The sequence below is a fragment of the Dromiciops gliroides genome, chromosome 2 (genome assembly GCF_019393635.1).
Source record: "Dromiciops gliroides isolate mDroGli1 chromosome 2, mDroGli1.pri, whole genome shotgun sequence".
NCBI lineage: Eukaryota > Metazoa > Chordata > Mammalia > Microbiotheria > Microbiotheriidae > Dromiciops > Dromiciops gliroides.
Window position 1 is genome coordinate 516773943 of NC_057862.1, and position 16300 is coordinate 516790242.

At 35.4% G+C, this 16300-nt stretch overlaps 2 protein-coding genes across 2 annotated transcripts in view; one reads left to right on the forward strand and one right to left on the reverse strand.

Moving 5' to 3' along the window:
- The window catches only part of AGPAT5 (1-acylglycerol-3-phosphate O-acyltransferase 5), a 79466-nt gene that overhangs the window by 57005 nt on the left and 6161 nt on the right, over positions 1-16300 (forward strand). Inside the window, 2 exon segments of the mRNA XM_043984761.1 lie at positions 1529-1690; positions 11329-11452. Of these exon segments, the coding sequence (XP_043840696.1) occupies positions 1529-1690; positions 11329-11452 (286 nt within the window).
- LOC122741373 (40S ribosomal protein S15a-like) lies at positions 7432-7882 on the reverse strand. The gene has a single exon (XM_043984762.1). It carries the CDS (start codon positions 7880-7882, stop codon positions 7490-7492), a length of 393 nt encoding a protein of 130 aa, XP_043840697.1. The 3' UTR covers positions 7432-7489.

Below are 16300 nucleotides of genomic sequence, written 5' to 3' on the forward strand. Positions count from 1 at the left end.
TTTGTTGTTTATTATATTCCTTGAAACACAGCTTGTAGTTGTCTATATAGTGAGTCATGTGAGTTTTAGACTAACTCATCAATCAGGACAGCTCATGAGCACCCTAGGGCAGGAGTTCCAGAGCTTAGTATTTCAAATCTGTCGGTCTCATACTGCAGTGCAAATGGTAAGATGATTGAATTGGATAATGAATTGGGATGCAGACCATGATCTATTCTGATTTAGGTCCAGATAGATGTAATAGATAAAGTATTTTGTGCTGTTTAAGTGTGAAATTACCAGAAGGGCCATTCAAAAGAGTTATAATAATCACATTGTTAGACCTGGAAATGCCCTGAGAAGTTCTTTAATCAAATCTATTAAGAGGTTAGTGGCCCCAAGTACTGAGAATTGAGAATGTAAAAAAATTTTGCTAGCCTTCTTGGCTCAGACTAGAGATCCTTCTTGGGAGTACAGTTAATGAAGATAAATTGCTACCTAGGAGTTGGTTTAAAGGAAGGTATTATTTACAACTGGAAGGAATCTTAGAGATAAGCTAGTCTAATCTCCTTATTTGTGGAACTTGCCAAAGGTTACATAGTGAGTGAGTCGTAGAATCCAGTTTTCTGCTTCAAACTCCTCTCTTCCTACCTACCCACCCTCTCTGCTCCCCCAAACCCCCCCCCCCAAAAAAAGCTTTGGTTTTAAAGCTCATCACCTTTTGGAAAACAACTTAAGAAGGACTTTTTGCAGGCTGTGGTAATTTACTTCCCCAAAATTATACTCAGTATTGTAACGATTGGAATAACGCCACCTGCTGGAGTTCTGCCCATGAAGGGAAGGTCTTTGAGGGCAAGACCAGGAGTCTTTTCTTCAGGAGTCAGGAAGTGACGCGGACTAGTGGGAGGAGGAAGGAAGAGACTGGCGCTCAGTCTCGGGCTCTCTGTCCTTTGGACTCTGGTAGAGAGCGGAGCTAGAAATGTGCTCTCCCTTTAACAGATAGGAATCTAGGCCTTTCTCTCTCTTTACCAAAATTCTTATTCTCCTTAATAAATGCTTAAAAGTCTAACTCTTGCTAAAGCTTATAATTTATTGGCGACCACTCATTAGATATTTTAGACAGACTAGCTAGAATTTTACCCCTTAACAGTATATAAAATAACATCACAGACCCCCTCCCCTCAATATAAACTTTTTCTGTCTGTGGACAAAAAGCTGGGATCAAAAAGCTTACGATCAAAGTAGGGATTTTAAGAAGGAAAAAAAAATTGGTTAGGGATCTTCTCAATAACCATGAGGGGTTGGTAGGTAAGTGTGACCATATTTTTGCAAATGAGGAATTTGATCTGAAGTAGGTAGAAATTGAAGACTGTATATATTGTGGGCTATTTTTGACAATTAAAAAGAACCATCTACATAAAGACCGTACTAGTTTCATTTTAAAATTATAGATACCAAGTCAACTCCTTTTGTAATAGGGACCACATAGAATAGTTTTGTTAATTCTTTGTCCTTTCATTTTTATGGAATTTTGCCTTTCCTTCCTTAGGCCTTGCAGTGTTAAAACATGTCTTGACACCAAGAATAAAGGCAACATATGTTGCCTTTGACTGTATGAAGAATTACTTAGATGCAGTTTATGATGTTACAGTAGCTTATGAAGGTACTGTGGATCAAATGGGAAAGAGAAAAGAAGCACCTTCCATGGCTGGTGAGTCTGATATTCTCACTTTACTAATTTCTTTCTTTTTTCTTTTCTTTTCTTTTCTTTCTTTTCTTTTCTTTTCTTTTCTTTTCTTTTTCTTTTCTTTTTTTTCTTTTCTTTTCTTTTCTTTCTTTTTCTTTTTCTTTTCTTTTCTTTTCCTTTTCTTTTCTTTTCTTTTCTTTTCTTTTCTTTCTTTTTTTTTTTTGTGGGGCAATGAGGGTTAAGTGACTTGCCCAAGGTCAGATAAGCTAGTAAATGTCTTATGTGTCCGAGGCCAGATTTGAACTCAGGTACTACTGAATCCAGGGCCAGTGCATTATCCACTGCACCACCTAGCTGTCCCTATTTTATTTTTAAATGGAATCTTACATAGATGTAGAAGTTTTAAACATAATGCATTAAAAATTCATTTATTTTGGGGGCAGCGAGGTGATGCAGTGGATAGAGCACTGGCCCTGGAATCAGGAGGGAGCTGAGTTCAAATCCAGGCTCAGACATTTGACACTTAACTACCTGTGTGACCCTGGGCAAGTCTTTTAACCCCAGTTGCCTCGCCAAAAAGAAACTAAACTAAACTAAAATGAATGTTTTAAAAATTGTTTAAAAATTCACATATTTTAAAAATTAAACTGAAATTGATAGCAGTCTTTTTATTTTCTATTTTAATAATACCTTAGAGGAACTTAGTCATTTATGGGGTAGAAACTAATTTGCATGCCATTTAAATGTTCTCTTGATAATGTGAAAGCATTTTGAAAAACTAGTGTGTAATACAGTTTTAAGCTATTATTGTTAATATGGAATCCTTAAATTGTATTTTGCTGATATTTTTACCATGAACACATTCAGGCATATCAAAGAGCTATTAAACCTATAAATGTATATGCCTTAATAAGGAAAGCAAGAATTAAATGTATATCACTTTTGTACAATCTTATGTATTCCTACATAGATTTGTAGTTGATATTTTCTGCCCTGAAACATTTTTTTTTGTCTCTCTTCCTTCAAATTCTCCCACAATTATTAGCTCACATTCTTTTTACCTGAAGAGCTAGGGAAAATATATCAGGAAGTGTAAATTACGTGAGAGAAATCAAAGAAACATCACTATATATCTGTAAGGCCATTTGGAGAATACTGCATAGCACATTGAGTGTGTGCTATAAGTGTTTTAAGTTTGTGTGTCCATATTTCTCTGCTCTTCTTTTCTTTTTTCTTTTTTTTTTGCGGGGCAATGGGGGTTAAGTGACTGCCCAGGGTCACACGCTAATAGGTGTCAAGTGTCTGAGGCCGGATTTGAACCTCACGTTGCTCCTGAATCCAGGGAAGGTCGGTGGCTTTATCCACTGCGCCACCTAGCCGCCCCTGCTCTTCTTTTCTAATGTTTTATCTGCACTAATTGAAATTACCAGCCCTGAAAAAGATCATTTCTATATAACAAGTAGAACAGAAAAAATATTACTATATGAAATTTGCTTGTCTCTGCTAAGGTTTATTGCTTAAAAACAATTCAATTATTTTCAAAGCTGTCCTTTCTGTATCTCCCTCTGAACTCATTCTATTTTTCTCTGTGAATTCTGTTGTTTTAGTAACAGTTGTTTTTAATGATCCTCCTCCTTTTCTTATCCCCTTGGCAACACCATCTTACACCACCCCTCTTCATGATTTCTAGATAAACTGGACTGACATTACAATATAACAAATTTGTAGTAGGGAAATATTTTTTAATTATTTTTTTAAAAAGGTACCTGGAAATCAGGTTAAGGAATTTTAAAAAAAGTATTTTCTATCCTTGTGTTCATTAACCAAGGCTTTTAGAATTTGCCTATCCTTTTTCTTTAGTCATTCATTTCTTCCCAATTCTGCTTATCTTAATAAGAGTGATTAGTAGATAGGCCTTTCAACTTGTTTTTAAAACACATGGTAAATAAAGTTATATCCACGAAAGCCAAATATAAAAGTAATATATTTATAAAAACAACGAACATTGTTACATGCTTACTATAATCCTAGGTTCTGGGGATACAAGGACAAGAAAAAAAATTGTTCAACAAACACCCCCTTTTTTTTTTTTTTTCCGCGGGGTAATGAGGATTAAGTGACTTGCCCAGAGTCACACAGCTAGCAAGTGTCAAGTGTCCAAGAACCGGATTTGAACTCTGGTCCTCCTGAATCCAGGCTGGTGGTTTATCCACTGAGCCACCTAGCTGACCCCAGCAAATATCTTTTAAGTGCACATTCAATGTAATGTATTAATTCTAGTGCTAGAAAAGATGAAGTCTCATGTAGTAAGCTAAAACTTGAATTCATTTACAACTAAACTTCATTTTAATAACATTAATTGGCATTTATGTAATGTCTTTTAAATTGATATATCTTCATTTGGTGAGGAAGTTTTTTTCATAAGAACTCAAAAGCAACTGTTGACCCAATTTTTCTTTCTTAAAAATCTTTTCTTTATTATTCATCTGTCTGATTTGTTCTTCTTTGATTCTGCCTTTTGACTTTGTTCTTTAAATATGAAAATTTCATTCCTAAACACTCTGTTCTTTCTCTTTCCTCATTCTCACTCAGTAATTTCTACTAGCAAATGACTAGTGGAACTGGTTTTGGATTGTAATTTTAATAATCCTACCATGTAAAGAGATACTTAATGTAAAAACAATAGCAGCAATAACTACTCTTAAATGACATCTCTATGTAAAGCACTGTGCTAGATTCCAGTGATAGAGATAAAATGGTCTTTGCCTTCATGGAGTTGGTCTAATTAAGAAAATAAAGAACAGTTGAGGCAATACATAGGTATTAAAGGAATGCCATTTAAGGTAGTTTTCACTGTGAGCTATGTTGATCTGTATAGATTTCATGGAAGAGGTAAGGCTTGAAGTAAAGGCACTAATTGGAGGAGAGAGAATGGCATTATAGTAGGGAAATGTCATTAATGTTTGGAGTTAAGAATGTGTGTCATGGTTCTTGACACAAACAATAGGCCATTTGGCTAGGGTGTAGGTTTCATGTAGAAGAATAATGGGAAAGTAATTAAGAGAGCAAGAACAAGACCATCTATGAATTTTTTTTTTTTTTTTGGTGAGGCAGTTGGGGTTAAGTGACTTGCCCAGGGTCACACAGCTAGTAAGTGTTAAGTGTCTGAGGCCGGATTTGAACTTAGGTCCTCCTGAATCCAGGGCTGGTGTTCTATCCACTGCACCACCTAGCTGCTGCCCATCTATGAACTTTTGTGGATCCTCCAGATTGTGGAAGGCCTTGAATACTCAGACAAGGAGACTAGACTGTATTCACTAGGCAACAAAGGGAGCTGTTGAAGATTTTAGGCAGGACAGAAAGAAGCAGGTAAGAAGAAATAATCTTTGGATTGTGATGTCTGTTTGACTAGGAAAGGAAAAATTAAAGTAATGAAAATACTTACCCTGCCATATTTGCTTCTTACAGTTGTTTTTTGCTCTCAATCTCAGGAGAAGGTGGTGTTTATTAAATATATTTATTAAATAAGATGTGGGGAGTGTAAAGCAATTGTGTTTGCTGATATTTGAACATAAGTTTTAACGCTAGCGATTTGGGTATCTTTTGGGGAAGTATTTCGTTTTATCTTTCAGAAGCTGATTTGTGGGGTCAAAGGAAAGTGTGAAGCGTAAAAATCTAACTGTGATGTTTAAAAACCTAATGTGTGGTCGCCTTAAATTAGAAGCTTTAGGACCAGTCTTTCAGCATTAAGCATTTATTAAAGTATATTAGGGGTCAGCAAAGAGAGAGAAAGAAGCCGCCTTCACCTAGCTATCCCAGAAAGTCAATCCCCTCAGTTCCACTGGAAACCCCCTGTCAAACTGGAAGAGGGCAGTTCACACACAGCTCCCAAGATAATTGGCTGGTCCTTTGATTGACATGACTTACAGGTAGTAGACATAACTTCCGATGCCAGGCAACTTCCAGACGCCAATCTGACCTTCAAAATCTCAGAAAGGTTACCTCTTGCTTTCTCCTCAGGGCAGAGCTGCCCTCGTTCTCATAATGTCTTTCTCAGCAGGGTGGTGGCATTCTGATTCTCACAAAAGATAAGTGTTTGACTGTCCATATAGTGTTGAAAATACAGTTTTCATACCTATCTTCCTATAAGATTAGCAGAACCAGAACTCACATAGACAGATCAGAGAAGGTTATTTCTGCCTCTCCTACCAGAAGTAGATATCTCATGGAAAACCAGATCAGAGAATGGGTAGGAAAACTAAGCACAGATTTATTTCATCCCCAATAACAAGCATGCATGCCACGCGGAGAACTTTACAGAGAAAAAGTTCTCAAAGATTGCCTTTTTTCTGAGGGTATATAAGGTTTTTTTGTTTTTGTTTTTTGTCCAATGGTTACAGGGTATTATCAATTTCAATAATATGATACAGAAGCAAAGGCAGTTTAACCATTTCAGTTATAACAAGTATGGAGGAAATACCAAAACATCATGATAGGATTACAGGATTCCAAAAATGGGTTTGGCTAGGATGAGGATGCCCAGATGTCACCATAAGATAGGGACTTACTATTCTAAGGGAAGAGAAGTCACTAGGTAGGGACTAATCTGCTGTCCATCTGGGTTCAGTTTGGAGTTCAGTTGAAGGGCAAGTTTTGTTCCTATTAATCCTATTAATTCAGGGTTTCATAACACTCCCTTGGATAATAAAGCATGTTTCGTCAAATCCCGGTGATTCAAATACTGTTAACCATCTCACTTGAATCTAGATATTAAATTTGGCATAACATAGTCTTAAGGGGTGAGCATTAGTAATGATTTTAGAATGAATAACTTTGCATTGTCTTTACATGAGTTTAGATTCAAGTTTTAAAGTAAAAGACTAAATGGAGAGTTTCTCAATTAGAGCAGCCTAAATTTGATGATTTCCATTATCTTGTTTCTATTATGAATAGCTTCTGCATAATGGGGTATGCATTTAGGAGAAAAGTTAAGTAGAACTCTAGTCAGCAAAATTTCAATCTAGAAAGAGATTTCTTGACTTTGTTGAAAAAGGTAACTTTTTAAAAAAATCATAAAATTATTTTATTATTTTCCAGTTATATGTAAAGATAGTTTTCGACATTTGTTTTCATAAGATTTTTAGTTCTAAATTTTTCTCCCTCCTTCCCTCCCCCTCCCCAAGATTGAAAGCAATCTGATATAGGTTATATATGTACAATCACATGAAACATATTTATGCATTAGTCATGTTGTGAAAGAAAAATCAGAACAAAAGGGAAAAACCTCAAAAAACAAAAACAAAACTAGAAACAGTATGGTTCAATCTGTATTCAAAATCCACAGTTCTTTTTTTCTGGATGTGGAGGACACTTCCCATCATGAGTTCTTTGGAATTGTCTTGGATCATTGTATTACTGATAAAAGCTTAAGTCTGTCACAATTGATCATCACACAATGTTGCTGTTACTGTGTACAATGTTCTTCTGGTTCTGCTCACTTCATGCAGAATCAGTCCACTTAAGTCTTTCTAGGTTTTTCTGAAATCTTTCTGCCCATCATTTCTTATCGCACAATATTATTCCATTACATTCATATACCACAACTTGTTTAGCCATTCGCCAGTTGATGGGCATTCCCTCGATTTCCATTTCTTTGCCACCACAAAGAGAGCAAGCAGAATAACTTTAAAAAAAAAAAAAAGATACCAGAAATTCGAAGGCTGCTTATTCAGGGAAAAGAAAATATTCATAATGTTTACAATCTATTTTCTTTTTTTTTTCTTTTCCATTGGAGCATTTTATTTGTATGTATGTTTTACACCCTTAGAAAAAGAATCCCAGGGTTTTTCCTCCTGTGTGTTTTCGTCTTGCTTCCTCATGGTCCATGATGCCAGCTGAGGTTGTAAGCACAATGAACCCAAACTGATGGGATGGTAGCAGATTATTCTGCCACTTTTCCAGATCTTTCGATTGAACATCAAATCTGGGGCTGATTACACCACACTTGTTTAATCTGCCTGTGAGGTTCACAACAATTTTTCCTGCTCTATGATCATTGATAATCTCAAATTCGCCAAAGTAACCGTGCTTCATCATCACAGTTAAGAACCTGACGATTACTTTAGAGCTCGGCCTAATGAGAACCTGGCGTTTTCCTCGTTTTTCTTCATTGTTGTTGCTTTTGAGAGCTTCGGCCAGGACATTCATGCACACCATGGTGGCGGCACTGCAAGATGGCAGAAATAGCTACAATCTATTTTCAAATGATAAGATAATTAGGATCATATATATATTTTTAGGATTAAACCTAACTAGTAAATTTTTCTGATTTTATTTCTTGCAGTTGATTTCATCTCCAATTTATGATAAAGGAATGATAGCTGAAAGGCATAGAAGCCATTCATTATGAGGCTTGATATCTTCTTGACAAATATGCTTCATTGTGAAGTACAATTGCCTTTGTAATAGTGAAATCTATTCCAATAATTGCAGTGCTAGATTTCCAGTTTGAGTAGACTAGTGGAGAGAAAAGTGAAAAGGATTTTGTTTACCACCCTATTACTACCTTGTTTAGCTTTCATATATAATCTAGTTGGTGAAGATGCCTGATAAGCTAAAATGGATTAGTAATTACTTTTAGTATGTGTGCATCAGAAATGATTTATCTTGGATTCCCATTAACCCCCCCCCCCAGCATTTTGTTAATATTTGTTTTTAACTCTTGTGTTTAAGCAAATTAAGCTGTGAGATTAAAATTGGATATTAGATCATAAATCTACCCTACTTAACCTTTCCCTTAATTTATCTCCCAGACTAGTAAATGGAAGAAGCTTCTGGTTTTCTAGATAGAGCTTTTATTGTATGGTAGTCAAAAGGTGATGTTGATTAGAAGGATAGGAAAGTAGAAATACAATACAAATCGTCTTAAGTCTAGGCTTAGTCTATATTCCGTATAAAACTCACCAAAAGCTGAAGGCCACCTTTGGAGAGAGAGACCGAGTCAAGCGCGTGCTGTTAACCGAGAGCCGGGCAGAGTCAAACTCTAGCTAACTTTAGAGATCAGAAAACTAAGGCAAGCAGAGGTAAGTGACTTAATGAGGGCCATTCAGCTAGTAAGTATCTGAAACCAGATATGAAACTCAGAAGGATAAGACTTCCTAACTCCAGGCCCAGCCCTGTACCCACTATGCCACCTAGCTGCCCCCTACATAGTAGGACAGGAAAACTAATATAGGAAATCTTTCTCTGTATTATATATAACTAAAGAATAGAAGCACTCTCTCTTTATAGGGGGTTAAAAAAAAGGTTTCCATAAAGGGGAATATTTTCCCATTTGAAATAAGTATTTAGATACTTACTAGTACTTAATAAGTAGCATTTAGATCACTGAGATGAAAACGCTGAAAATTCAGTTTTCAGACAAAAAAAGAAAAGAAAATCTCAACCATTTTTGTCAATAAAAACAAATCAATAAAATCAGATGTTTCTATATATCTATTAGGATGTCACTTAAGGTGTTAATTGCAGTATAGTAATAAGTTTAACTAATTAAAAGTTGTGTGTGTTAGATGAGTAGTATAGGGAACAATAAAAGAAAACAAGGAACAAAACTTGTTCTCTCTCTACACTATCTCACTTGGTGATCTCTCATCAGCTCTCGTGGATGACTAAAGGATATGAATTGGCAGGTTATCATCTCTGTGCAGGTGATTGTCAGATTGATTTATCTATCTATCCCCTAACAACTCTCCTGAGCTCTGGTTTCACATCTTCAGCTGTCACTGGCAACTCAAACTGCATGGTCCCATAAATATCTCAAGTTTTACATGTACAAAACAGAACTTATATTTTCCCCCAGTTCCTCTCTTCCTAGCATTACTCTATTAAGGGCTACTATTACATATTCCCTTTCACTAGGGCTTGCAGCCCTATTGTCATCCTTGGTTTAAATCATCTTCAAACGATAGATATTCATTCTGTTACAAAGTCTTAACATTTTTACCTTTATATATTCCCATCTCTGCTTTAAGCTGTCATCCTGGTGCAGGCTTCTGGTTGATCTGGTTATTCTCCCTGGCTTAAATCTTAGCCCATACTAATCATCTTCCTAATATATATTACTCCCCTGACTCCATCTCCCAACTTCATGCCCTTTTACTGCCTGCTCTTCCCAAGCTTCAGATGCTCTCCCTTCTCATCATTACCCTTTCCCCTACTGGAATGTAGAGGTTGCTATCTCTAAAGGGCCAAAATTCTATCTAGACTGTCTAAAAATCTGATGAGTGGTCGCCATAAATCAGGAGCCTCAGTAAGAGTTTAGACTTTTAAGCATTTATTAAGGTGCGTTAGGATCTAGTGATCAGTGAGAAAGAGGCCAAGATTCCTTCATCTATCTATCTCAGGGAGCCAGCATCTCAGCTCCACTCAAACCGAGGTCTCAGGTGAAAGAGCGACCCTCGCCCCTTCTTCCTCCCAGAAGCCTCTTGTGAAACAGGAAACAGGGCTGTCCACACACACACAGAGCTCCAAGCTAATTGGTTGGCAGCCCTGATTGATAGAACTAATGTTTGGCTCTACAGCTACAAGCCGGCCAGCTTCTGGACACTAACATCACCTGGCTTGTTCTCACATGGTGTCTCCTCATGGTGGAGCTTCCCTGTAGTATCTCTCCAGTAGGGAGTGCAATTCCAATTATCAAAGGAGCCGTCTCTCTGAGTTTATCTCCCATTTATATTATAAGCTTCCTGATAGCATACACTCTATTTTTCTTTCTATTTGTAGGGTGTAGTATACAGTGCTTGGTACTTTGTAAATGATTAATAAACACTTATTTACTGATGTACTAGGATGCACCTTCTCTTCAAATCATATCCATCAGCGGACTCCGTAATCATCTTCTCTTTGAGGCAAACCATAGCAGCAAATTATAATACTTGGGGGGAAAAAAGCTCAGAAATCACATTCCTCAGCTTACCCTTCTATTCTGGTATTACTACATATAACTCTTTTTTCCTCTTTCTCTAACACCACAGTCAAATGATGGCCCTATAACCCTAAATTTCTCTCCTATCCTGAGACATATGCCTATGTAGTTATCAGCTGACTAAGAAGTGTTACGTTAAGTACTGTAGTTATTAAATGATAATTGTGAGTTATACTAGATCATAATACTTTATATTTCTTGTAAATTTTAGGGTAGTAGACTAAAAAGTCCCTATTCCAATGAATAGGGGAAAAACAGGGGAACTGTGAAGAGATTTCAAAAGTTATGCTAGTTTTGTTTGGATTGTATTATAAAGTAGGTAGACAAGACTGCATCTCAAGAGAAGATTGGTCCGTCTACATTCTAACTTCCTTTTCCCTTTATAGCCTAGATCTCAAATTTTGTCAACTGTCTGCCTTTCACAAGGTCTTTCTTGCTGCACCATTTTGAAAACAAAATCAAATTCTTACTGTTGTAGAAATTTTACATTTTCCTCTGTTATTAATTGAAAAAATATAATCTATTATCTGTTTAATTATAATATCTTCTGAAGTCATGGCAGAAGTAGAATAACCAAATTTCCACTATTCTGTATAAATATGGAACCAAAAAGTGTAAATTCTCCATTCATTTTATTTAAATGTAAATAAGTATCATTTGTCTTTTTTAATTTTTTTAGAATTTCTCTGCAAAGAATGTCCAAAAGTTCACATTCACATTGATCGCATAGACAAAAAAGATGTCCCAGAGGAACAGTTGTCTATGAAAAGATGGCTTCATGACCGCTTTGAAATAAAAGATAAGTAAGTAAAATGCATACTTAAAACAGTACTCTATGTGACTGAACATATTCATTCTTAACATCTCAAGAAAGTAAATAATTATGTCTATTAGGTTTCATTCTCTGAGTAAATTAAATGTCTTCATTTTTATGTCACCAAAAGTTTAAAATTTGAATTGGCAGATTTTTTTCATTTTGAGTTATTTTATTCTCCACACATACATAAAAAAGTGTTTACCAAAAAAATTATTTTACCATGATAACAGACAAAACAAAGAAAATACAAAAATGCTTTAAGTTCTATGTGACCCCCTTCTGCTTCCCCAGTGATGGTAACAGAGTCAGAAAAGGAGAGAGTGGATCATGAATTGTATAACTTTTAGACCATCTATAGATATTAACATAACTGTTCATATTCTAAACATGAGATTTTTGTTTAGTTCCAACAACTGGATATTATCGAATTAAATTATTTTAGTCTTTATATTCTCACGTAAACAAAGTCAGAAAGAAGAAAGTTACAGTTAAATTTGAGGATGACTTAAAAGCTCTTCTTGGAGAGAGGGAAACAAAATAATTGGTGTAGTTGGTCTTGTGTCCAAAGATAACAAGAAACAATTTAATGGGACACTTGGTCAGATCATCTTACAGTTCTCATATATGTTTGTAAGTAGACCAACATAAAGATAATTAAATGCTGATTTATATTTCAGAATATGAAGTAGAGACATTCTGCAAAGAACTCCATGAAACCCATCAGATTAAATGAACTTATACTTTCTTATTCAATAACTTCAAAGCAAATTGGAGATAGGTGAGGAAGATAAAAAATATTGGAAAATATAGGTCAGAAAAAATGAATGGGAGAGTCTAAATGTTGTAGACCACCCTATTGCCTCATTCCTATATATTGTGATTACTTTCTTCTAGAAAATAATTGAAAGGTGCTAGAAATATGGTTATCACCAAATACATTAAAAAGAAAGTACATTTTATCTGAGAAGTGACTTATTAATGGGTCAGGGAGCTTTCTTGAATCAGCTATTTTTGTATATTCAGCTTACTGGCATAGTAGAACAAAGGTCAAAATGAATACAAAACAAGAAGAAAAAGCAAAAATGAAAAAAATGGCATGCATTTAATACTACTGCATTCTTACCTATTTCAACCAGTTATTGACACAGATTTCAATAACATTTTTCTCCTGTACCTGTGATGTCATTAGTGTAGGAAATTCTCCAGTGATTAAATTCCTGTTATCAGTGCAGATCCATCTATATCTTACAGTTCTAACATTAAGTTACTTGTCCATACAGCCAGCATGTGTCAGAGAAAGGACTTGAACCTAGCTAGGTCTTACTGACTTCATCACTTTGTCACATTGCCTTGCTCTAGAAATAGATGTTCAATTCGTGTAAATCATTTACTATAACAAGTAAAACAAAATTATCGATATTCTGCAAATATTTGATTTAAAAAGAGTTTGTTAAGTGCAATGTTAGTTTAGAATATAAATTTCTTTGTGAAATCATATGAAGAAGAATAGTGGAAGATTATGAGCAATATTGCCTTATAAAACAGCATGAAGTGTGGAGAGGAAAAAGAAAAACAATTTAAAGAAAACTTGATGAGAAACCCAGTTAAGCACAGTCATCCCAAGGGCATTTAGGAATGCCCCTTACAGGGGAACAACTGTGAGAAAGACTTGCAAAAGTTTAAAAAATAGTTTTATGGTACCTTTTCATTATATACCAGTCATTTGGTGTATATAAACCTTCCTTTATGATAAAGAAACAGTTATAGGAAAACCCCTATAATAGTGAATCGTGGCTAACAAAGTTGTGTCCTAATAGTCATTTTCTTCTGTACTGAGTGATATATTTCAGTATTTGTTCTCTGCCACAAGTATTTTTCCCAATTCATTACTACATCCTTTTAATGATTTTCATGATTTTTCCCCATTTACATTATTGTAGTAATTGTATATTTTGTCCTTTTTTTATTCCATTCTGCATCATTTCATACAAAACTTTTTCTGAATTTTCTCATCATCCCATGTCAATTGACATAAATTATATTGAGAGTGATCCACTAATAGATTAGTGGTCAAATGATGTGAACAATAGTTTTCAGAAGAATTACATAACATAAAATACCATGTGAAAACATGTTTCAAATCTCTCATTAGAAGATAAATACAAAATATAAGCAACCCTAAGGTTTTATCTCCTACACTGCAAATTGTCAAAGACTTTTGTCAAGGTCACATTTATTTTGTACTAAACTGCTGACAAGCATGCAAAGCTTTGTAATACAATGTCAAAAATGATAGTTCCTGTCCTCAAGCAGCTTTAATGTTCTTTTGAATATGTTGTTAAAAGGGAAAAAAAAAATTGAGAGGTAATGGGAATACAAGAATACTATTCTACTGTTCTTGGGGCTGTTGGATATGGTTTTTATGAATTAGTAACAAAAATTGACTAAAATATATAATTTTTGACCCATCGATCCCAACTAATGGACATATTGCCCAAGGAGGTTGAAGGCAGAAACAAATGGCCAATATATAACAAAATATTCTGAGTTGCACTTTATTGTGGTAGGAAATTAATAAAAACAAGTGGTTCCTTTAAATGAATTGTGATGTCCTGTCTAGTTCTGTAAACTTCTGTTCTTTTGGTTATTTAATTGGTTCAACCCTAAATCTGTAAACTAGGTAATGCCATTTTTATTGTAGTCATATGACAAAATTATGAACACTTGATAATTCTCCAGTTAATTTTTTTTGTCTATAAACAGTGTTTTAGTCATATTTTTACAAATCTGAATATATTGGTACATTGCTAGACTTTTTTGTGTGCTATATTTTAAATTAAAATTTTCTTGTTTTTATTCCTTAAAAAACTATTTAAAAATGCTTATTATTTTTGTGACCCTATTTTTTATCCTGCCACTTAAGCTAGTATTCAGTTTTGCCATCTACTTCCAATATTTCTGAGTAGTTTTCCTGTATATTATTTTCAAATATAATGTGCAGGTGTTATTTCCCTTTGTGTTTCTAGAAACCATATCATTCTTTGATTATTTTTGTGCAGTCTCTCTTAAAGTTCAGCATTATTGTTTTGCTGAGGGCTCAATCTTGTTTTAATATTTTACTTTTTGTTCTACTAATTTCCTTTTACATCAGCAATCTGTACTTCCCATTCTGTCCATTTTCCCCAATAATATATTCTTAAAGATTGCATCTGGTTTTTGTTCTAAATTCTCTCCATTTTCGTGCTTAAGAAATGCTTGTTGGAGATTTTTTCTTTGAGAGGTGTATTATCTTTGCTATCTTAACTTTTTTATTTTTCTTCTGAACCATTCTGGAGTTTCATGGAGTTTTTAAATTGTTATTTATTTTAGCCTGGTATTGCCTCCTTCCTTAAGGGTTTTGATGGTTTACTTTGCTGAAAAGTAATTAATCATTGTAATGGATTGTTTTCCTTCCTTTGTTTTTAGTCTGTCCTTATCCAGTCACTCTCTTTTCCCCTTTTGTGCTACCCTTACAGTTACTTCCCTCCCTTCTTTTCCCAATGCTACCTTGACTCTGCTGCCTACTTTCTTCTCTTAGACCATTAGAATTGGATGAGATCTGTAGACCTCCAAGGGTTAGGGTGACTAAGTGAGTCTTTACCGCAGGGAGACTGTCATCAACCCCATTCTTCTACACTTCTATCTCTTCTCAACAAACTTCCTTCTGTCTGGGCAGACCCTGAAGGCTGGTTGGATTCACAGGTCCCAACCCACATTGGGTTTGGTGAAGGGGGGAGAGGGATCCCTGGAAATTCTCATAAGAAAAAGGACCCTTTAAAGTTACATATTTTTTACACTCTTCCTCTAAATCCTTCTTATTGCTGGTTTACCGCTATACTATATTAGAGAGGTGTAACCAACTGCACATTTCTAGGTCTGTCCCTCCTCCATAGCCTCTAACTAACTTCAGTCCCTGGGCTTGTACCCAGGTCTTATTGGGTTCATGGAGTCCCATACCATGAGGGGCAGGGAGAAGGTCCATTCATAGTACTAGCAAGGAAACAATATAACTGGGCCTCTTTGTCCCCCTTAGCCCCACATTCTTGTCCAGCCCCATTTCCTCCCTCCTAATCCTCAGAGATATGATTTCCTGGCTTTCCTGCCTTTTGGTATGAAGGTACCTACAGATGTTAATAGATTTACTCCAAAAGCTAAAGCCTAAAACTAGACCCCAGACAAGTCAGGAGTTTACCCTGGACTAGCATAGCCACAGGGTATCTCTGGGATGGAAGGAGTACCAGGATCAAGTGGCTAGTAAGATGTTCTTATATTATTTCTGAAGGACTTATGTTGTCATTCTCTTGTTATTGCTGTGGTTAAAGGAGAAACTCAGCTCTAGGATATACCTTATTTCATCATATTCCTAAGATTTCACTTTCAAATAATTTATATTAAAAACTCTTCAGCATCAGTGCTTATAGAGGAGGTAGAAATGGCATTGTGTTAAGATCAAATATGGGAAAAGAAGCTAGATTAGAGTTAGTTTACAGAGAATATACAGGTTCATGTTGGAGGTAATAAAGGATTCAGTTTTTAAGGGAACTGAAGGAGAGTAGGATACCAAAGTTGTGGAAAAATTATGGGCCTTAGAAAACCATCATTGTCTGTCTCCCCCCCCCCCCCCCCAAGAGTTGGAGATTGGAGATGACTGAAAATAACAGAACAAATAACAACTGTCTAGGATGTTTAGGTCAACTCACAGCTACATCACTGTGTGTATCTTATATAATCAAAATGATCTATTTTGTATTTTGTTTTACTCTCTATATCTTCTCCTAAATTCTTCCTCTGTCCA